Here is a 24,272-nt window from a genome sequence, read left to right on the forward strand (position 1 = left end):
TCCAGGAGTTTGTCCTAAAGTCTAACCTGTGCTGCAACTTAAATGCTTTTACAGCTCTTTTTGCTCGCTGTAGAGATACTGAGGTTACTTTTCTTTCTTTGCACCATGCTAATACCTATTTGGAGACTTCTAACCCGCACTTCCACTCAATGTTGTTTCCGTCATCAGATGAATTTAAAATAATGAATTCTATTTTTTATTTCATGTTTGCTATTTATTTGCTATTTTTAGAGAACTAGAAAATATACTGTTTCAATTTAATTTTGCAGAGGGAGCACAAGAAGATGAAATTTCCTCTTGGGCAAGACTGTGGCTAACAGGGAATTGATTTAGCATCTTCCAAATAGCAGAGTAGCACCTTATTAACTGATCTGCCCTCCTGTCTTCATCATAAATTTTTGCACAAAAGATTTTTTAATATATTAATCTTGGCCCTTTAGTAATAATCTACTATCTATACTGTGCTGATTATGATACATCAATCCAGATCTCCCTGAAACTATCATATAGCTTTGAAAGCCCTAAATCCTAATGTAAGGAGTCCCACTTTCTAAGCTAAAGCGCTACTTGTGATTTATATGACTGTGGTATGCTGCATCATCTCTGTCCCAAAGAAATTGCAGGGATCTGATACACAAGCACGATATCTGCATAAATTGACATTGCTGAATCAGGCAACAGAAATTTATAAAGATATTATTTTTTGACATTATTTCCAGTCATCTGTTAAGTGGTGCTAAGCACCAGTTGCTCAAAGCTTCCTAGTGATTCTCTCTCTCCAGACTCCAAACCTTTCAAAAACAGCTAAACCATGGGGAAACCTTGTAAGGGTCTTTTTTCAGCAGGATTGGGCACAAAAAAGTTGTGCATCTTTTAGGTGCAGTTTGTGAGAGCTAAGCATTCAAAGTAGCTGTAATGAATGTGACTTGCCAATGCTATGTAGTAAAATTAGTTATACATTGTGGGTTAAGCAATAATAGAGTTATGTGAATGTCTACCCCAGTCTCTGACTTACTGAAAAGTTATTTTCTTGTATAATACTGTAAAACTGCAAAGAAAACAAATTGGAATTTTTTTTCTAGGTTTTATAAATCATTGCATGGAGAACTTATTCCTAGATCAATCTTTCTGGCTCTATTCTCAAGAGGAGGAAGAAACAGGCATTGAAGTCTGTATAAATGAAAAATCATTAAATTTGATGTACAGAAGCCTGTTAGTACAGGAAGGTAAGGAAGACCATACATGCCAAGGCTAAATTCAGAGAATTATCTTTAAGTATTTGAATATGTTTTAATATTTGATAAAGGATTTTAATGTAAGTTGAAATTTATATCTATTCACTTGAAATGCACCAGAAAGAGAAGAGAAAGGAACAAAGAAAGATTGGGTTCAGTGGGATCATAGAGTTACTAGAGAAATTAATGTGCGACTGATCCATAAATGGGTACAAAAAGGATTAGGAAGGGATGTACATTCCAACTTGCTTAATATTATTGCAGATCCTGCAGATGTCCAGGAGTGTGATTACAGATAGCTGCCAGGCTCATGTGCTTTTTATAAATAGCATCACCTGCTGCCATCATCAGACAGTGATGTGCTAGATGCGTCATTGATTACTGCAACAGGAATACACAAAGTGTGCAGCAGCAGAAGGTTCTACACTTTGTGGAACACCTGGGCTCTGCATTTTATTTTTTAATGAAAGAGAAACTAGACAGAAAAGTATGAATATCTGAAGAATTGGAAAGAAAATTCTTGTGAAATCTCAGATTTTGAGTCTCTAATTGAATATTACTGATTCTCTTGAAGCCAGTTTTAAAGCTTGTATGACACTAAAACAAAATGACATCTGCTTCACTGCTTTCTTTTTAGGGGCATTTTTTGTTTTATGTCCCAACAACCTGATAAGAAAGATAACGGCTACAGACAATGAAATAAACACTTATTTGGAGACTGGAACTTTTACTGAAGATGTAATAGGTGGATCTGTGGATGGTGACAAGACCCTACTGCCTAGTGCTTCTCTGGAGCCATTGATCCCTTTTCATCAGTAGGTACCTAACTCCAGCTACCTATTTCATATGCATCTGTTTCATATGAACAAGTCTGCTTAGACACAGATGTCTCTAGTTGGTAGTTTGTTACAGAACATCCATCTTCCACTAACACTAAGAACAAATGCTCTGTTTCCTTCTATAACATACAACTGCAATTAATCCATATGCCTGCAGAGAACTATTTAAAGATGGTTTCCTGTCTTGTGAATTAGGTACTGTGGATTATTTCCTCAGTCTGAAATAAAACCTATTAACGTTTCTAGAATAATATAAAGTGAGAATTTTCATTTTTCAGGATGCTTGGAAACATGGCTGGGTAACAGGTGGGATGCTTGGAAGTGTGGATGATAACAGACTAGCAGTGTTTTTACTCAACACTACTGACAGGAGCTATCTACCTCCATAACGCAGTTGTTTCAAGTTTGTCCAAGCTTGTAATTGCTATAAAGTCCAAACTATAACAATAAACTTATCAGTGGATTTTCTTCAGGAATCACCACAAAAGAATTCATTTTTGGTGCCCTTAGTAGTTAAAAAGATGGACTTTTTCTATTACCTTTGGCAGGGAGAAATAGCATGACTTTCTCAGGTTTGTTTGGCTGTACTTCTTTTACTACTAATATTACTCAAAATATAGCTGTGTCTGAAGTGTACAGACTGAAACTGAAGGATAATTGTGGGAAGGGTGTATCTGTTTTTAGTGGATTTAAAATATCAATGTTATTGTCACAACATTTACTGAAGTGTTTCATATACTAACTTTAATTTCTTTTTCTACTTTCAGATGGTTTCTTAGAATGTATTCTATTCCTATTGATGTTGCACACAAAACTGAATCTAAATCCATCAAGAATATTGGTAAGAAACTCCATTTGAACATCAGCATTGGAAAAAATAAACCCAACTTATTCCATGCTTTCATTAGGAGAGACTCTGAAAGCTTCAATATTTTCCCCATTTTATTAGGATGGGAAAACAGCTTTCAAAATTATATTGAAGTAAAATTAGCAATGCCTGTGACAAAAGGGTTTTACAAAACATACGGCTAAGCATGTCTAAGTTGAGTTAAAATCTGATGTATTATATCTGCCCTTTTTTCTCCTAAATTTTGTATTAAGTAGGTAGACAAATTAGCAAAGAATAACTCATTTGAGGATGCCTCTGTAGATTTTTATCATGAAATTTTAAAAATAGAAAAATGCACTGATGGGATTATTGTGGGTATCTCACACACATACTGCTAGAGAAATAAAACTTGTACAGATCATCTGAGGTTAGAGAGTAAATATCAATTGTTTTCTACCACATTTTTGTTTTAATACTGTATTGAATGTTCTATAACTATATTTCTCCAATAAGGATTTTGTTGGTTCAAAGGTTTTTACTCTGGCCTAAATTGAGTCCACTATTAAAAAGCAAAAGTAGGGACTTGAAGTAGGGACATCTTTTTGTTACCTCAAGATGAAATTTGCTAGAATTTTGAAAACATCTTAGATTTTCATTTCTAATGGCTGGGAAATAAGGAGTTTTATGCTGTTATTTATAATTCTGATTGCTCAAAACAAGCTGATTAGGTTTGGATGATTTAAAACTTGCTGCATCAGATGTGCAACTCGAGAGTTCCAGGAATGTCTTTTGCTAAATATGTTCTTCTCCTGAATTGCTATTCTATTGTGTGTATTTCTATTGTTAAATTACTTTATCTGCAAACACTATTTCTCTCCCCATTACACAGCAACAGGATCCTGTCTAGCTGTGATGAATTATGAAAGTATTGTGTTGGAAGAGATTAGTTTCCAGGAAGGGGACAAAATTGAGATCCTTGGCTACTTCATTGAATGCATGGAATGGTTTCTTGGAAGACATATGTTTACTGGCCAAATAGGTTTTGTAAAGACAAGTCATGTAAAACTGGACTTATCTAGAACTAAGTAAGTTATATGTATTTAATGCCTAAAAAAAAGAAATTTTGTGACTTAATCTTTAAAATACTTTGTTAAACTCAGTTTTGTTTGGGTTTGGTTGTTTGCTTTTTTGTGTGGTTTTTTTGTTTGTTTTTTTTAAATGGGAGTCATCATAGTGTGTATCAGTCAAAACAAATACAAAGAAATTGGAACACCAAGTCTGCTTAAATGGTGGAAAATGTTATCAGCCTTTACCTGAGTTTCTTACTGAGGAAAAGGGGTTGATGTAGCTGCTGTCCCTGGATCTGTCTCTATTCCTTGCATCACAAGATCCAAGAAGCTTTACTGTTACAGAACATTACATTTTTGCTGGTCTGTCAAGATCGATGTTAAAGCATCCAAGCTGTATTTTTGCTTGGATGTACCCTCAATTACAGCCCTTAATTTGTTTCAATTGAGCCTGCTTTTACAAATAATTGTTCATAAAGCAGACAGAAATCTGTAAAAAGTGTGCATTTCAGCACACATTTGCACCATGTAAATAAACTGCTCCTATCAATACGTATGGACTATTTGCATGCTGAAACAAGGAGCTCTTAAATGTTGTTTACAGGTTGATTTGACGTATATCTTTAAGCTTATACTAGAAAAATCAATACCATAATGTCCTTAAAGATTTGTGCTTCTAATAAATTGTCTCAAAGTGCTACACCACAGCACATATAGACATATAGCTTACTTTGATATGGCAGAAACTGTTAGCTGCAAGCATAGTGATCATCAATTTGTATGTATTTTATAAACATGTCTGTTACTAATTTTGAACACAGTATGACCCATAATGTAAATATAGTATTAGTTTCTCTAACAAGCTCAAATTTGGCTAATGTACTGAGCTCCTTAAGCCAAGTCTGTTTTCAAAGTTGGTCCTTTCTTTGTTAGACCACAGAACCTGGATTTTCTTGAAGCAGAAGAACTATCCTTTTTTTCAAAAGAAAAAAATGTGGATGAAGTCATAAATTTGTTGAAACAAACCTCCATCACGGATGTCTGCTCTGTGTATCAAATAGGTAAGTATGAGTTCTACTCCTTTTTACTGCACAAGATACACATGCAGTTCCTATACCCATTATATCAGTTATAACTTATTTATATTTTTTTCGCTTTCAATGACATTCCAGTCTTTACACCTACTTAGAAATATCTTGGTATTCAGTTTGATCATAGATATGGCATGTAAAAATCCTTTATATCATCCTTGCTACTTTCCTGCTGATGCAACACTTTTCCCAGCAGAGCATTTACAAATCTTTTGTCCTTTTTTTTTTTCAGTGAATTAAACAGCAGGGTTTTAAAAACTCTATTATTGAGCTGAATAAGCTTTCAAATGTCAAGAGTACTGCATTATAAAAGGCAGTATGTTCACCCAAATACTGCTGGCTTTTCATTCATCTTAGCAAAGGTAGCATAATAATTATTGACAGCTAATGCAAACATACACCTCTGTGCTTGATTTAACTTCCAAAGGTAGAGAAAAAAGCAAAATCTATTCATGCAAAGAAAAAAATATACTTTTAACTACATCTCTGACAGAGCTGTTATTTATCTAAATGCTCGTGCTTTACATCCACCAAATCTGTAAAGGTGAAACCCCAATTATCCCAATTAGTTTAAGGCAGCATAATTTAATTGTCTTTCTAAACAGGAGCAGCAATTTCTTATCTCACCACAGGCTGTTCCATGGCAATGTGTATGCTTGTCAAATATCTAACAAAGTTTTATCTCCATTAGTGGTATTCTAAGAGACAGGCCTGTAGGCTCCAATTTGAAAGGAGCTGGTGTGTAGGTTTGACTCAGGTGCATTGATTTAATTCCACAAATTAAACTCTGTGTGTGAATAATGACTAAAGCATGTCAGGTCTGAGTTGCAAAATGCAACTCTTGTCAATGTACAAAATGACTTCATCTCACCTTTCTTGCTCAGATGAAAAGCCTGGGAACAAAAGCTCAGAACTCTGTTACTAAAACAATCTGACAGGCTTAACGGACATACTGCTATTTTGGCCTGTTGCACTTTTTTCACCATGTCTTGTCTTTTCCTTAATTTTTACAAATGCCAACTTTTTTTCACATCTTCCCCAGCTAATAGTACCATATTTATCACTTTTTTCTCTTAAAATGCACAATCAATCAACACAACTTGCCTAGAGCAAGCACTTTCAAAATTCACTTGGTGTTTTGTTGTGTGATCTGAGTAAATGGGGTTTTGATTCCTTCCATCTACATCAACCTAATGGGAAGTATTTACTTGTGAGTACTTCCCCTATTAGCTATTCAGAGCATTAAGTTATGACTTAAATGTAAACATCTGTGGCGTTTGTCCACAGGAAAGCATTTAAAGAAAGGAGATCCAGAAGTAAATAGTGAGAGGTTGCTCTTGAAGGCAAGCAAAATAGCTTTCCATGAGCTGAAATAGACCTAGTTCTGTGAGCCTCTGCTTTTACATATATTCTTTGTACACTCAGAATTGCATCTAGTATATGAAAGAGAATATAATCCTAAAATGCAGCACGACAAATGAAATACCTTGAGAAATATCTTCTAAACAACAGTAATTCTTGAATGTTTGACAGATGTTTTATGTTAAAAACCTAAAAGTAGATCTACAGTAGCAATGTCTACAGTATTAAAAAAAACCATAGATTCAGATGCAGATTTTTCATCTGCATAATATTGGAATGGCCACAAAAGTGACACTCTGATCTATACAAACTGATTCCCCACCTTGGGAATGAGGCTAAAACTTATTTCAATAGTATTAAGGGGGGTTTGTTACCTCATTTTAGGGAATGGGTTGTGGGGAATGACTGTATCTCTGTTGCCCACTTGCATTTCAATGCAGCAGTGCTGCTTTCCAACCATGTAGAAAGCAGTGAACTGTATCAGCAGAAGTGGTAAGTCCCTGGTATGTCTGATATTTATAACTGAAAAAGAACCAAAATACCATAAATAACATGTTCTTTTTCTTTCTTACAGACCGATTAGAAGAACAAGAATTTCAGAAAGCTCATGAATATGGTAATACTTCAATTTTCATCTAAAATTAAAGCAACTTCTGATATTTTTTTTTTGTATCTTTGCCAGCTTTTCTCTTTCTATTGTCTTTTCACATTCTAACCTTCTTCTCTCAAATATTTTCCTAGGTTTTGCTGTAAGACACGGTGGGTTTTCAGTGCTATTGGAAGTCTTTCTTAGACCTTGCTATGCAATTGCAAACTCTGACTAATTTTTACTGCTGTGGCAGACACACACCCCAACCCCCCCTGCCTCCCCCACCTTGTTCAACAGGGCAAAATACTGTTTATGGGGCACCTGACAAGTGCTGACTTTGAATTCCAGCAGATTTTCCATCTGCTAGGAAACTTCATCCCATAAATATATTTCTCAAAGGAGATATTTTGATGAGGATGCAGAATTATTTCCCTTTGGTATTTAGTTGCTAAGCTGTAACTATCATTACTTATATTGTACTACATTTTTCTAAATACCAATTTTTATATTTATGATTCTGCTGAACAGCTTCAGAAATGAGATTCTAGAGAAAATGCTCTAAATCTGCAACTTCAAAAAGCTCCTGTTGATAAGCAGCTGTAAGGCTATAACTGCAAGCTATGTCCCTAGTCCCTGCCCTATTACCTTGGCTGGATAACAGTAGAAGGACGAAAGAAATGATGGCATATCTCTTTTTTTATATTTAAGATATTCATCAATGTCAGTACTAGGAGAATTTAGATCAATGACCACCAACTTGGTAATTTTGAGAAAGTTAGTTAATCTGTGCCAGCAGAGAATCAGGGGTTGGTATTTGATTGAAAGAAGAAACAACACAGATGTCTCAGTTTTACACACCCTCCCTGGCTAACCTGCCTTAGCTTTCTATCAGGATGTAGGCATGTCCTTATTCAACTCGCATGCTGAAACTCACAGTTCCCTTAGACCTTAAGTCCATCCATGCTCTAACTTTGGGCCCTTTATCCAGCCTCCAGGTCAGATCTTGGGTCATTCTGGATTCTGGTGTTCTGCTTAGCAATTAGTCTGAGCTGTAATTGGTTGGCAGATCTCTCTCTCATGTACACAAAGAGAAAATATGCCCTCAGTGCATATTATTTGAGTATAAACTCAGGCACAAACTAGTTTGAATTAATGCTGGACTTCAGTTGGATTAGTGCTGGATGAGGCAGAGGGCCTGGCTGGGCAAACGTACTGATCACCAACCTGCTTACGTGTGGCAAGTCCTGCTTATCTCCACTCCTCTGCTCTCCCACACTTGCTCCTCCCTGATCCTTCTTGAGCTCTCTCTTTCCCCACCTCTGGCTTGTCTCCTAGACATCATGTTAAGAAAGCGAAATATGTTTACATAGTGTTTTCTTCATAGCATCTTCTACTGATGTTTTTTGTTGGTCTATCAAAGTTCTTTGTGTGCATGCACACATGAAGTTGTGATCTGTAATTTATTTTTGAATTTCAGAAATTCCATGTTCACATTCTAGCACAGGATCCACTAGCAAGAATGGCAAAATAGAAGAATTCCTGAAGAACTTCAAGAATTTGGAGGCCACCAAGGCAGAAGAGCCAACTACTGAAGGAAAGGATTCTGCTAGCTCTCCAAATACAGAAACCTTTCCTCCACCTTGCTTCCACATATGTCAAGATGATGTTCAAGCATCTGACATCTTTGAGTCATTGATACTCTTCTTAAACAAGAAAGAGTATGACAGAAACTTCAAAAACTTGTATGATTTCTCTTATCCGTTTATCAATAGTATGTTTTATGGGTTTTCTGAAGAAGAAGAACTGGTTGGCTTTTTTAGATTAGCGAGGGAAGCAGCAAAGAAAGCAGGTATGTCCTGGGCATTAGCAAGGCTGTGCTTTCTCTTAGGCAGGCTCAGTGTTAAAAAGCTGAAGTTTTCCCAAGCTCGGGTGTATTTTGAGGAAGCGTTGGGGGCAGTAGCTGGAGGGTTTAGTGACTTGTACTTTGTAATTGCTCTTTATACAAATCTAACTGTCATCTACTTGACACAGAAGAACAAAGAAAAATGTGCTCATGTTTTGGACAAGGCTACATCTCTTCTCATGGGAATTCCCAACTACATTTGCAGTGCTGACCTGGAGTCAGATATTCTAAAGTATGCTCTGAAGACGACAATTTTGAGCCAGAACAAACATGCGGAGGCAAGGGCATGCTTTCTGCTGGCAAAACATTACAGTGCACACAAACAGCATGAAGAGGCGCTGCCGTTCCTGGAAAGGTTTCAGCTGTTGCTTAATGACTTGGGTTTACAAAACAACTTCTCAAACAACTGTTATTTCAAACTAGCAGAGTCCTACAATGAAAAGTGCTTGCCGCACATTGTGTTAAGTTGCATAAAGGTTGCCTCTTCCCAGAGCTCAAATACTTTAGCGGATTCCTTGAAAAGGATTGATTTAGTCATCAAAAATGCTCCCAAGCTCTACGGCCTGAGAAAATTCAGACATATACTCCCATCCCAAATAGCACCTTACCTCATACAAGCACTTTCCTCTGTGCTCACTAACGAACAGCAAGGACTATGCAGCACCATCTACCTTAGCTTAGCAAAACTGTACAGTCACCACAAACGGTATGGAAAAGCCATTGTTTACATGTTGAAAGCACTGGATGCTGATGCTTCTGCGAGGCCAGAGGAAACTATTAACTACTTGGTCTCACTTGCTTGGTTATACATTCTTTACAGGCAATACGATCTGGCTTTAGCCATTTTAAATGCTGTTGTAGACTCTTCATGGAGTAACACTCAACAACTAGGCATCGCCTATAATATGCTTGCTATAGCTCTGAAAAGAACAAACAATACAAAAGAAGCTGCTGAGAGCTACTACAAAGCACTGTGTCTTTCAGAGGAGACTGAGATGACCCACAACCAGGCTGTAGCCCTGGCTAATTTTGGGGCACTCTGCCTGCATGCAGCAGCCAGCAAGCTGGCAGAACATTATTATATCAGGGCAGTGAAGCTGTTCTCCAAACTTCCAAGTATGGACTGTGGCCAAGACTTTATCCAAGTCCTCCTTCAGTTGGGATGTTACTATGTTGGTGGAACTCAAAGAGAAAAAGGAAGGTTTTATTACGAATGGGCTTTTTTACTTGCAATGGAGACAAGTCATCTGGAAAGTAAGTACTTTTTTTTTCCTCTTACATTTATAAAATGTACACCATTTGGGAATGTTTGTTATGTAGGCATGTTATAGTTGTTCCTAGGTATGTTATGGTTGTTCCTTAAACATGTTATGTGATAATTACCAAAGTGATTGAAATCTTTGCTCTGTCCCATAATGGTAGAGAAATAAATACATGTTGGCTTGTTCTTTGGGTGGCAACTAAGTTTTTCAGAAACAATAGAGAAAATGAAGTGTTAAGAAAAAATAAATAATTTGTAAAAAGATTAGAGATTTCTATGTTCAGTAATATTTACAATAGTTATGGTATCACTTGACTCAAATTTAAAGGTATAAAACCAATCAGTAATCTGAATTAGCTTTGCATAATATAGTTGTATTTAAGACCTATGCTTTATTTATTCTTGCTACCATGATTAAGGCAGCTTATACAGGTAATGTAACTGTTTTATTATTTTATTTTGGAGATCAACTTTGAAGTAACCTCTTTGATAACTCTGGGGGTGAAGAAACTGGCAGTGGAATCTTTCTGTTGTTAATTTTACATTGTTATTCATTGACTGTGCTGAACTTGTGAAACAGTAAGAATGAATTATTTTAAAATTAACTTTCATCTTTCATTTTAAAATAAAGATTCATGTTAGTATTTCAAATGTATTCTCCTAGGTCAGCTACAAGCAATTAAACTGCTGTGTCAGTTCTACAGTACAGTTGTTCCCAATGAGGCTCAGTGTGTCATCTACAATGAATATCAGCTATCTTTAGCTAGAAAGATGTCCAACAAAGTTCTGGAGGGACAAATTTTGGAAACCATTAGTCAGCTCTATTTGTCTTTAGGAACAGAAAGGTAAGACATGCTGAATGACTGCTTTTATTCTGACACTAACTTTTCTGTCATGCTAAAGGATCTCAATTTTTGCAACAGCTAAATATGACTGATTTTTTTAAATTCTGCTTTGCCAATACACTTTACTAGAATTGAAGGGCTCAATGCTAGTTGAGACTTCTCTTGCTTTGTTCCGTTGTTTGGTTTTTTTTAAGTAACTATCATCTCCCAAGGAAGGACAAGATGTTCATCAGGGATTAGCACCAGTTCAAGAGCCAAATTAATTTTTAAATCTGTTTAAATACGTTTTAAAAGTATTACATGTTACGCAACTCTTGATGACTGCTATAGCTCTAGGATTATTGCTGGCAGGTGACTTGTTTGCAGTGACAGAGTTTTACAAGACAATTTTTCCATTAGAGATCAAATTACATATTCCAAGCAGGTCAGATATCAAATTGTCTCTATGTAAGTGTTTTTCTTTGAGGAAATGTTGTGGGGTTTGTTTTGGGTTTTTTTTCCAAAACTTAGAAAAGCACAAAGCCTATGTGAAAAACTGCATAGTGTCAGTCTCCATTTTTTTTTCTACACTGCTCTTATTTTCAGAATACAGTTTTTTCCTTTGCTTTATTGAAAAAACAGATTGCAGAAGTCAATTTATAGTAACTAACAGGTGCTGGGGGATTGTACAGGTTTCTCTAGACAATATTTAAAGTGTTTTTTAATGCAGCTTTGTCTGATTTCTTTTTTTTCCTTACTGTATATTACTTCACGGAGTCACTTCAGATTCAGGTATTTTCATGCATACCTCAGTAAGGATGGAAAAAACATCCCCAGTTTTGAAGAGGGAGTAGATACTTATTTAAGGTCTAAGTGGCTGCAGTCCAAGCCTCTAACTTTCCTAATATGTCACCTAATTTATTTTGCTTTGTTCACTGCTGTTTAATGAAATAGTTGGTGAAAAGCCTTTGGAGAGGCTGAAAACAAAGGAGTTGGTTAAGAATTCAAACTACCTGGAATTCAAAGGTTTTCACTAGTTGGGGTTCCTGCTACTTTTTGTGCATTCAGAGCGTGGAATTTATCATAGAATATCTCATCAAGTCAGAAGGGACACCTGAGGATTGTCACATCCAACTCCCTGCTTCTCATCTAGAAGCCTGGGTCCCAAATGTTGGCTGTGTAACCCTTGCAGACTACTGGATAATGGCATGTACTCAATATATTAGACCATAATATTGCAGTATTCTTTGAGTTGACAGTCCCAAGTAACAAGAATATGCGTCTATGATGAAGTAATAAGAACAGTGATGTCCTTGGTGTCACCACCTCCATTGTATGTTACTGTGGCCACACCAGGGGACACAGCCTGACCCATACCGGTTGCTGTGCTGCTTATGGATTGGTATATGTCTGCTGTAAAAGCAAAAAATCCAAAGAAGGGATGGAATTGGCATTCAGTAATTGGGCTGAGCTGGACTACTTCAACTACCTTGCCTTTCCTTATGTTAGCAGCTTGTTAGCAAAGAAGAGACTGAAATGTCAGGCTTGTTCAGTGGATCTTTAATTCCTCTCAGGAGTATAAAAGGAGTGACAGGTCTCTTCAAATTATGTAAGAATCAGGTTGTGGTAAAAATATATATATTTTTTTTTTTTTCCCCTCAGTTGAAATAGATACCTTGTTGAGACAGAACTAAATAAAGTGAAATACTGGGCAGCATATCACTTCTAGGTTTGTTTTGGATCTTTTTGGAGGTCTAAGCAGGCGGTTCTAATGATTCACTGTGTAAAGATTCACTGTAACTGCGCAGTTCATGTTGGATTTCAGTATGTTTGTGTCTTGTGCTTGGAGGAAAATACACCAGGTCAAGGTGATGGGAGTCTATTACAAGACAGAGAATGACTTAATAAGGAAGTCCAGGACTTCTGTCTGGTGCAATGCACCATAAGCTTAATCAATCTTACAGGTCTTTTTAATGAAAAGTATGACTACTCTTCTGAGAACACAATCCCCTTACACTTAAAGAAAATTGCACTGCCCAGTGACCTGATAATTTCAGTGCTTCTAGAACTGATCAGGTCTGTCCATTCTCCTCCAAGATTTTCTACAAATGCTGATTAGTTTGAGTTGTGCTTAAGTCTGAGGCCTAGGTGATATTTAGAAAAAAAAAAAATTTGTGGCTGCTGAAGCTAGATGATCTGGAGTTCTGCTCAGAGCTGCACTGCAGCCCAGATCTGACTCTGTCATCTAAATGGCTTCTTGCCTTTCACTGAAGCATTTTGGGGAATTAGTTTCTTGCTTTTGTAAAGGGGTTAAAAATACTTTTCTCCTGTTATAAGGGACAGTGCTGTCTTGTAGTGTAGAAAGTGTACAGTACCTCATCTGAGTCTTGGCTGGTGTGTGAGTGGTACCAAAACATGATCTCTAAATAAAATATTCACATATCTGTTGTTAAGAGGTCTTGAAAAAAACATACAAAGCAGCAGAAAAACATGTACTCGGACACAATTCTCTCAATTAAATTAGATTTTTGAATACTTACCAGGAAAACTGAATAAATGTGCTTACAGGAAGGGACTGTGTTATAGACCTGTTATTTCTTTTCCTAAATGATTTTAGCTGGTAGCCAGTGAGTACAAAGCCAAATCAGCATGTGGGATGGCTTTCTCCCTCTGCTTTATTTCCTCCAAGAGGAGGAGCGGGCCAGGGACAGGCAAGTGTATTCCATACTGTGCATGTATGGAACCTGGTGTTTAGAGCAGAGTCAGCGCCTCTCCATGAGGAAAGCCTCAAAGCAGTAAGCTGCCCACTGAAAGGTTGACCACTGTGCCAGTAATTTGTACAAGCCGTCACGTTTTAACTTCCATGTAAAACAGCTTCCAAAAATGTGATGCAATAGAGCCTGAAGGAGCCTGAAGCCCAAACAGGCTGAAAGGATTGCTGCCTTTGTGCTGAAGTAGAAAGCTGGACTTGTGTTAATTGGGTGTTACTCGAAAACTAAAGATTCTAAAACTAAAGCAAGATTCTTCAACTTGCTTCATGTGTAAGCTCCCTTTCTCTTTGCTACTTCTCCTATCAGTAACTTAATATCCTGGTATCCTTGCTTTGAGGAGGACGCATGCTGCCTTTCATGAAGACCTTTTTGGTAAAATGGCATTTATTTATCTCAGAATAACAAGATTGTGGAGCCTCATTTATTTACAGAATACACTTCAGATGCTTTTAAATCTGCACTGTTACCAATATTTAACTTGCAATTAGAATTTATTTCCATAAGTGCAATTTAATTCAAAATATATTGCAGCTATCAAATGCACTGCTGTTTTTTTCAGAGAGGTGTGCTGACAAAAGTAGCTGGGTATTATTGCCAGAAAAAGGGAAACCACAAAACTATGAACCCAAGTCTTTATGTTCCTTCTTCAGCACCTGCCACTGGCCTACTCAAAACCAGAGTACCAAAGAGACAGACCATGGTGTCATAAAGTATAGCCTTTCCTATCTTACAACAAGAGGCCTTAACAAGATCTTTATTTCAGTTGCTAATGACTTTTTTTAACGAACTCATAACCAAGATTTTCTTTCTTTATCTGTTCCTTGTTTGCTCTTTTTTTTTATAGGTTGCTCAGGATGCTGCTCTTCACACAGGAGATGCAAACTTTGGAATGGTACCTTGTTGAGACAGAACTAAATAAAGTGAAATACTGGGCAGCATATCACTTCTAGGTTTGTTTTGGATCTTTTTGGAGGTCTAAGCAGGCGGTTCTAATGATTCACTGTGTAAAGATTCACTGTAACTGCGCAGTTCATGTTGGATTTCAGTATGTTTGTGTCTTGTGCTTGGAGGAAAATACACCAGGTCAAGGTGATGGGAGTCTATTACAAGACAGAGAATGACTTAATAAGGAAGTCCAGGACTTCTGTCTGGTGCAATGCACCATAAGCTTAATCAATCTTACAGGTCTTTTTAATGAAAAGTATGACTACTCTTCTGAGAACACAATCCCCTTACACTTAAAGAAAATTGCACTGCCCAGTGACCTGATAATTTCAGTGCTTCTAGAACTGATCAGGTCTGTCCATTCTCCTCCAAGATTTTCTACAAATGCTGATTAGTTTGAGTTGTGCTTAAGTCTGAGGCCTAGGTGATATTTAGAAAAAAAAAAAATATTAGCAGATCGAATTAAACCTGAGATCACCAAATTCAAATTGAGTGTTCTTCTTTCAGCTAAGCTGTGATATTAATGAATAATATTATCCTGAGAAGCTTTTGAGTGTCATATATTTCTCTTTCTGAGTGTTGTGAGGAAAAAAGCCATAAATGATAACCATTAAAGATAATGATAAATGATAAAGAGCTAAAGATGAGGAAAATTTTTTCCACCTGTCAGTAGCCTGCGGTGTAGGAGAAGGACACATCTAAAATAAAGTATCCTGAAAGAATATAATAACAATTGAACAGGAAACATAGGTTGAACAAAAGAGGAAGACCAAATTTACTATTTACTAATGGAATATAACTGAGAAATTATAGTTGTGTATTGACTAGAGGAAACAGATATGTATTCTTATATTAAGATAAAGCTATTTTCATTATGTAGAAAAACATTCCCAATTCTGAAGAACCCCTCAGTGATTAGCAATTTCCCCTGTTCCAGGGCTTACAGGTCAGCTCTGGAATATACCAAAAGAAGCCTTGGAATATTTATAGATCTCCAGAAGAAAGAAAAAGAGGCATATGCTTGGCTGCGGGCAGGAAAGATATATTATATTCTGAGGCAGAATGAGCTTGTGGATCTTTATATTCAGGTATGTTGTCAACACCTACAGGCATGCACATGATATCAACATGGTGCAGGTGGCATGGTAAAAGAGTAATTCAATATAATTACCCCAGAGATTTCACTAACTGATGTCCTGTGCTTAATGCTTAACAGCTGAAAGTCTCAGCATTTTCTGGTGGTGCTCCATGTTAATCTGTTGCTTGCCTCTGGAAAGATTTTGGGCAGTGACCTTTCTTACTGTCTGCTCTGTTATAAATTCTGTTCATTTCTTCACTGTCTACCAGCTCTACAGTACCACACCAATTGAACCATGTATGCATGCTACATGCTAGTGCATATGAGATAATAATCATCTGTCATGGTTTCAGCTAAATTTACCAAAAACAGACTGACAGACTCCCCCACAAAAAAGAGAGGAGAGGAAGAGATCAGGAGATCTAGAAGTTTAGGACATCATCCTAGCATGCTGGCTTGTGGGCCAGATCCCCAGAAAAACAGACTAGCTTTTTCAGGAAGCATTTCCAAAGCATCTAAAGCTTTCCTTCTGTGGCTGTGCATAGCCCAGCACAGAGCCAGCTGGAGCTGCTGCTCTGCCTTTGCAACAGAGAGAGAGGGGGCATGTGGCTGGCACACCTCGGACCAGCTGGGACCTGCTGCCTCTACTGCTGTGCTAACACGGGCTGAAAAATGACCTGAAACAGGCATCTAGCCCTTGTGGCTGCTGAAGCTAGATGATCTGGAGTTCTGCTCAGAGCTGCACTGCAGCCCAGATCTGACTCTGTCATCTAAATGGCTTCTTGCCTTTCACTGAAGCATTTTGGGGAATTAGTTTCTTGCTTTTGTAAAGGGGTTAAAAATACTTTTCTCCTGTTATAAGGGACAGTGCTGTCTTGTAGTGTAGAAAGTGTACAGTACCTCATCTGAGTCTTGGCTGGTGTGTGAGTGGTACCAAAACATGATCTCTAAATAAAATATTCACATATCTGTTGTTAAGAGGTCTTGAAAAAAACATACAAAGCAGCAGAAAAACATGTACTCGGACACAATTCTCTCAATTAAATTAGATTTTTGAATACTTACCAGGAAAACTGAATAAATGTGCTTACAGGAAGGGACTGTGTTATAGACCTGTTATTTCTTTTCCTAAATGATTTTAGCTGGTAGCCAGTGAGTACAAAGCCAAATCAGCATGTGGGATGGCTTTCTCCCTCTGCTTTATTTCCTCCAAGAGGAGGAGCGGGCCAGGGACAGGCAAGTGTATTCCATACTGTGCATGTATGGAACCTGGTGTTTAGAGCAGAGTCAGCGCCTCTCCATGAGGAAAGCCTCAAAGCAGTAAGCTGCCCACTGAAAGGTTGACCACTGTGCCAGTAATTTGTACAAGCCGTCACGTTTTAACTTCCATGTAAAACAGCTTCCAAAAATGTGATGCAATAGAGCCTGAAGGAGCCTGAAGCCCAAACAGGCTGAAAGGATTGCTGCCTTTGTGCTGAAGTAGAAAGCTGGACTTGTGTTAATTGGGTGTTACTCGAAAACTAAAGATTCTAAAACTAAAGCAAGATTCTTCAACTTGCTTCATGTGTAAGCTCCCTTTCTCTTTGCTACTTCTCCTATCAGTAACTTAATATCCTGGTATCCTTGCTTTGAGGAGGACGCATGCTGCCTTTCATGAAGACCTTTTTGGTAAAATGGCATTTATTTATCTCAGAATAACAAGATTGTGGAGCCTCATTTATTTACAGAATACACTTCAGATGCTTTTAAATCTGCACTGTTACCAATATTTAACTTGCAATTAGAATTTATTTCCATAAGTGCAATTTAATTCAAAATATATTGCAGCTATCAAATGCACTGCTGTTTTTTTCAGAGAGGTGTGCTGACAAAAGTAGCTGGGTATTATTGCCAGAAAAAGGGAAACCACAAAACTATGAACCCAAGTCTTTATGTTCCTTCTTCAGCACCTGCCACTGGCCTACTCAAAACCAGAGTACCAAAGAGACAGACCATGGTGTCATAAAGTATAGCCTTTCCTATCTTACAACAAGAGGCCTTAACAAGATCTTTATTTCAGTTGCTAATGACTTTTTTTAACGAACTCATAACCAAGATTTTCTTTCTTTATCTGTTCCTTGTTTGCTCTTTTTTTTTATAGGTTGCTCAGGATGCTGCTCTTCACACAGGAGATGCAAACTTTGGAATGGAATTGTTTGAAGCTGCTGGAGACATATTTTTCAATGGTACTCGGGAAAAGGAGAAAGCAGTGACTTTCTACAGGGTTTGTGCAGTTTTTCTACTGCATCAGCAGTTATATACCCTCCCAGCACAGCAGGTGTTCTACAAATGCTGAACAAAAAGCTGATCCTCTCAACAAAGAGTTTATAACCTTATAACCTCTTGCAGCTGAGTACTTAGTCATGGTGTTAATAGATTTCACCTGTTGCAACTCCTGGGTGTTAGATATACCTTATGCAAAGAGCAAAATAAAACCAGAAATTGCTTGATGTGACATAAGTGGAAGCCTGTTAGTTCACATCCTGGGGTTCAGCAGTGCCTAAGCTGGTTTTATGTATTTCAGGACAGGGCTCTTCCACTTGCTGTTAAGACTGGCAACAAAAACACCGAACTCAGATTATGCAATAAACTGGTGGAGTTGCTGGTGACTCTGAAGGCTTATGAGGAAAGTCTGGAATATGCAAAAGCATCTCTTACGCTCAGTGTAAGTTTAGGTAAGAACAATTGCAATTATAGCTAAATGTTACTGATATCTCCAAAATACAACAATTCTAAAAATCTTTCTTCCTTTGAATTCAGTTAGTATCATTATGAAATCCTGGCAAGAAATCTATCACTCCTATTTTTGCTTTCATTCAAGAATGTGGACCTCTAACTAGTCTCTCTTAACTCCAAGCTCAGATGGAAAACCTTTGGTAGAGCACCGAATTAAACCTGAGATCACCAAATTCAAATTGAGTGTTCTTCTTTCAGCTAAGCTGTGATATTAATGAATAATATTGTCCTGAGAAGCTTTTGAGTGTCATATATTTCTTTCAGATTTGCTCCCAGCCTTGCTGGTGAACTGACCTAGGAAAAAGTAGTCAAAACCAATAGCGTAGCTTCCATCATGGCTATTTTTTGAACTTGAGCACTATTTGACTGCTTAAGAACCTTCTCACCCCTCCATACACAGAGGTCATCTTGCGATGTCTGAAAATCATCTTTTTGTCATAACTTTGAAGTAAAGTGTGCACTGGGAGGGGCAAGGGAGTCTTTAACCCCATTAGCTACTATACTTTCAAAATAATCTATTTGTATTTTTTGTAAGTATGTGCAGGGTGTGTAAATACAGACATGTGATATGAATGTAGTTATTAAGAAAATCCCAGATGCTGTCGATCCTACACTGGGAAATTCAGGAATTCTGTGGGATTTTTCTTAAGGGGCTGGTTTTGGCCATGAATCTCAAGCAAAATTAGTTTTGTTCAACAACTGATGAGCAAATACCATACAGAAGTAAACAAAAATACCATAATGTATTCCGGCATGAGGCAATTTGACTTCTTTGTCTCTTTGGTTTTATCCTGACTCATACGTTATCTCATTAGGAAATCAGCTAAATGAACGAATAGCTTACCATCGGCTGGCTGCCATCCATCATCATTTGGGTCACTGTGAACTAGCTGAACACTTTTATTTGAAGGCCTTGTCCCTCTGTTCCTCTCCTCTGGAGTTTGAGGAGGAAACGCTGTATTATGTCAAGGTGTACTTGATCTTAGGAGACATTATATTCTATGACCTTAAGGTAAGAAATACCAAAGACTGCTGCAGAAAGTCGTTACACTGAGTGATGTTTCATAACATCAGGGTTTACTGCATTCTGGTTTTATGCATTTAGTATGTAAATAATGAAGTGGGAAAATCTAATGAAGTTCAGAATCTATGCTATTCTCATTTGATACCTAATAAACTGAGCTTTTATGTTGTCTTACACTGGTTATACCATAGACAGTACTATCTTTGTGTCTCTTATTTCAGGATCCCTTTGATGCAGCAGGCTATTATCATTTGGCACTTGCTGCTGCCATGGACCTGGGCAATAAAAAAGCTCAACTGAAGATTTACACAAGACTCGCAATCATCTACCATAACTTCCTTGTGGATCGGGAAATGTCCCTCTTCTTCTATCAAAAGGCAAGAACCTTTGCAACAGAGTTGAATGTTAGGAGAATAAATCTAGCTCCTGATCAGTGCTATAAGGGTTCATAAGCATCTTTGGAAAATAGTCTGACAACTACAGCAGTACCGAAAGAAATATTGCACTGGCTTTGTAGGAGGATGCAAAATGCATTCATTGTCTCATTATGCATGTGCTGTAAGCTGGAGCTCAGCAACCCAGGCTAAATTACCAGTTTATATGACAGTGAACTACATTTCATTGTCTTCAAGATACAGCCTTGTACTTTTTGTTTAAGGATCAGCCTGCGAACAAAAACCAAAACCCAACAGTTTTTTTAAATAAATTTTTCTTTGCTATCTGTTTCTGTCTAGCTGGATATTGGAAAATGATCAAGTATAAATGCAATGAAAAATATCTAATAAAGTGTTCCAGAAATAAAACACTCCATTAAAAAAATGTGGTTTTCTTTGCATTACCTAGTTCTTGTATGACCTAGCTCTATTTTATTTACTTGATGTCATAAAAATATATGCACAAGAATGTTAGGTCGGGTGTTTGAGAATTGGTTTGATTCATTTGCCCAGACATCACCCCTCATTTCCTATCAAATTAATCTACTGCAGTACTTACAGGAATTACAAGATAAATCTTTAATGAGTGCCTGAAAACACTTATGTCCATGTTGTAATAACTGGTTTCCAGAACTGAAGTCTCTAGTAATACTTAAGTTGTAGCTTTGTGGACTTCAGTGGTCATGTAAAAGCCTTCTTCATTCTTTTCAAAGGCAAATTACCTGGGTGGTTTTTTTCACTGACCCTTTTGTGAGCTGTCAGTATTGTCTGTAATGACTTTATTATGGCATTTCCTACTGTCTTACATATAACTACATCATGTTCAGAAAAATGTGCTGCTTTAATTGCAAAAATTCTAGATTGTTAACTTTGATAGTTCTAAATCTTTGTGCCTCAAAACACTTTCATAGCAAAGCTATGGTAGAACCGACAGATCATGCTGTATATTTTGAGAAGAATGTCAGTGTCTTAAAAGTCTAATCTTGCAATTAAATATTCAGCTACACTTTGAAATGATGTCTTTTCATTCTCTAACAACTTCATGCAGAAACTGCTAGTTTATTTTTGAGACATTACAAAGAATGGAAGTATGGAAACATCTTTGGAAGATGCATGCACAGCTTGGGGTTGTTGGCTCCATATTATGTTTTATTTGCTTATCTTTCCCTGGGTTCGACACTATGCAAAAAACTTTCTTTTTTTTTTTTCCCCTGGTCGGGGTAGTTGTGTACTGTCATTGCTTTGGTTCTCTGCCCAAGAATCTTTCTTTTTCCAAAATCTGCCATTCATAGTGCACTCTGAACACTTTCCATATATACACTCAGGTATCTGACTTCTGCTTGTCTTTTTGAACTTGTGAATTCTATATTAGTTTTTTGACATCTTCCCTAGAGGGAGAGAGGATACTTATGTATAATATATATAATACTTATATAATCTAGATAGATGCTCCAGGGAGATGGGAAGTGTAGCTTCCTTCTCTGCCCAAGAATCTTTCTTTTCCCAGAATCTGCCATTCACAGTGCACTCTGAACACTTTCCATATATACATTCAGGTATCTGACTTCTGCTTGTCTTTTTGAACTTGTGAATTCTATATTAGTTTTTTGACATCTTCCCTAGAGGGAGAGAGGATACTTATGTATAATATATATAATACTTATATAATCTAGATAGACAGATGCTCCAGGGAGATAGGAAGTGTAGCTTCCTTGGCAAGTGCTGTAATGCTCCAGGGAGATGGGAAGTGTAGCTTCCTTGGCAAGTGCTGTAAGCAATAGTCTATATAACAGGTAGTTGCCACTGTCATAATTGCGACCTGGGAATTATCTTGAAGAGATGATTTGACTACTTAGGTAGACAAGGTAACTCTCTGCAGCCCTGCACTTGGCTCAAAGGGCCACAAAATGAAGTGGGGCTTTAGCTCTATACTTTTGAGCTTAAACACTTCATATTTGGTATTTCTAGAAGGCAACTTTTGACACTGTAAAGAGAACTTAAGTGCTCCTGTGTTTCCAGTTTCATGCTGAGGATTAAATAGCTAAAGATAATTAACATGATAATCCCTTGCTTGTAAATATGCAGGATCATTAAATATATCTCAGCACTTTGTTTCTAAAAAATAGTGGATCTAGTGTCTTGATTGTATAAATGTGTATACTGCTCAAAGCAATTCTGCACATAATTTTTTTGGACACTCACAATCAGAATTGAACTAAATATTAAAGTTGACAGTTTTACTGTTTGGGTGTCTTACGAACTCATTTTGAAGACTCAGATTTAGACTACTGTCATATTGTCCCACTAAGCACGGGAAGTTAATTATGCCATATTCTCTTCCTTGTCTTGACCTGAAAACTCAACAGAAGTCCTGTATGATCTCTGCAGGACTGGGAAAACTGTGGATGTTACTCTCCTCATTAACTTGCTTTTCAGTGCTTGGCAGTCTATTTTCCATTCCATTTGGCTTTCAGACTAGATAAATTTATAACCTCTCTCTGGTTTTGATTGCTGTAATCACAGGCAGCCTCTTTGCGTTCTGGGAAGGGAAACTGCACTTCCTAATCTAGAATTCAATTTTACTAAGACCTTATCTTTCTTGCATTGCTACTTTATCTTGTTGCCCTGATTCCACAGAATTTTTGCTTTCATAGCAATGACCTGAAAACTCAACAGAAGTCCTGTATGATCTCTGCAGGACTGGGAAAACTGTGGATGCTGCTCTCCTCATTAACTTGCTTTTCAGTGCTTGGCAGTCTATTTTCCGTTTCATTTGGCTTTCAGACTAGATAAATTTATAACCTCTCTCTGGTTTTGATTGCTGTAATCACAGGCAGCCTCTTTGCGTTCTGGGAAGGGAAACTGCACTTCCTAATCTAGAATTCAATTCTGCTAAGACCTTATCTTTCGTCCATTGCTACTTTATCTTGTTGCCCTGATTCCACAGAATTTTTGCTTTCATAGCAATCCAGTCCTCTATTATTAATACATCCTTTAATGTTAAATTGTGCTTGGGCAGTGTAGAAAATGCTGAATTTCTTGGTTATTCCAGTCAAGCCAGTTGAACAGCATACAAAAATTTACCTGATTTTTGAAAAGGCAGTATGCCCAAATTCTCTCCTTGCTCTGATGACACAGGAATTCTGTGTTTTCCTACTCAGTGTGGTTAAAGTGAGTCATAGGCACAGAATTTCAAAGAACTGCATTCCTATTAGATATATAAATGGTATTATAAATTTTTAAAACTGCTGTTTAAGTTAGACCACTTTTATATATATTTTTTTTTCAGGTAGCACAATGTCATTTTATTATTCTGCGATAACAAATAAAGTGCACTTGGACAGCAAAGTTGGAATTAACAAATTCTGGGAGGAATTGAATCTGGGCTAAAGGATTTTACTGTTAAGTTCTGTTCCCTTTGATCAGGAGGGGTAAGATTCATTTTCCCTTCAGGAGAAACCTGTCAGAGCTTTACTTTTTTAGCATCAGAATCATCAATTGTCTGCAATGCAGAATTCTATAGATGGGTGAGATGAATCTTACCTATGTGCCTCCTGGTGTAAGTCTTTATGGAAGTCTGATTATTTGAGATTACAAAGCCCTCTTTACCCATAGCTCTTATGTAAATGGTCAGTTTGGGTTAGATAAACTAGAAGAATGTTCTGCCAGTTAATGAAGCAAAAAGGCAGAACAGCATGGAGCCTAGATGCCTCCTAAACAAGGTATAAAAGGCATGCTTCCGCAGAGTCTGTTTAGTAGAAAAGACAGTGAGAGATGGGATGTTTGAAAGACAAATGAAAAAAAAGAAAAAAAGACATAGGAAGCAGATGTAGATTCAGAAGGCTTCTAACCAGAAGTAGTTATATAGCTAGTCAGCAAAAGTTTAATAATCTTAATGAGCAAAAAAATCGCTGCTAAAAGCTCTGCAGGCACTAACACCCTGTGGGTATTTCTGCTTGATTGGAAATAACAAGGTTCTGCTTCCAGGAAGGCATGAACTGGTGTGTGTGAGCAGCCACGTAGCTTGAACCCTGTCAGATACAGAACGGGATGCTTGTGGTGGGTTCTCACCCAGAAAGGATGTACGTTGGGATTACAGACAAGGGAGTGATAGTGGTGCTATTAGGGCATGGAATACTTAATTACTGGAAAGGGGGGAGCTCAACTCCTGTGCTTTCCTTAGCCTGTAGAAGCCCACCCTGCCAAGCTGTTAAAATCTCTGCAGGCACTAACACCCTGTAGGTA

The 24,272-nt window shown here is 37.4% G+C and overlaps 1 protein-coding gene across 2 annotated transcripts in view; it reads left to right on the plus strand.

The window, feature by feature from the left end:
• SH3TC1 (SH3 domain and tetratricopeptide repeats 1) overlaps positions 1-20,997 on the plus strand; it is a 34,333-nt gene extending 13,336 nt beyond the window's left edge. The window contains exons 6-18 of one of the 2 annotated variants that reach the window (XR_001411264.1): positions 1,083-1,226; positions 1,873-2,050; positions 2,842-2,915; positions 3,793-3,988; positions 4,904-5,031; positions 6,998-7,039; positions 8,490-10,169; positions 10,841-11,021; positions 15,654-15,804; positions 17,935-18,019; positions 18,358-18,508; positions 19,385-19,581; positions 19,815-20,997. Coding sequence is in view for 1 of the 2 variants with exons in the window: in XM_014936046.1 (XP_014791532.1) it covers positions 1,083-1,226; positions 1,873-2,050; positions 2,842-2,915; positions 3,793-3,988; positions 4,904-5,031; positions 6,998-7,039; positions 8,490-10,169; positions 10,841-11,021; positions 15,654-15,804; positions 17,935-18,057; positions 18,358-18,508; positions 19,385-19,581; positions 19,815-20,045 (3,476 nt within the window). In the remaining variant the exon portion in view is untranslated. Of the gene's footprint in view, positions 1-1,082; positions 1,227-1,872; positions 2,051-2,841; positions 2,916-3,792; positions 3,989-4,903; positions 5,032-6,997; positions 7,040-8,489; positions 10,170-10,840; positions 11,022-15,653; positions 15,805-17,934; positions 18,058-18,357; positions 18,509-19,384; positions 19,582-19,814 lie in introns of both variants that reach the window. The other variant, XM_014936046.1, reaches the window with a different exon arrangement.
• The last annotated feature ends 3,275 nt before the right edge of the window (positions 20,998-24,272 follow it).

The sequence above is a fragment of the Calidris pugnax genome, unplaced genomic scaffold (assembly GCF_001431845.1).
Source record: "Calidris pugnax isolate Ruff unplaced genomic scaffold, ASM143184v1 scaffold14, whole genome shotgun sequence".
Classification (NCBI taxonomy): Eukaryota; Metazoa; Chordata; class Aves; order Charadriiformes; family Scolopacidae; genus Calidris; species Calidris pugnax.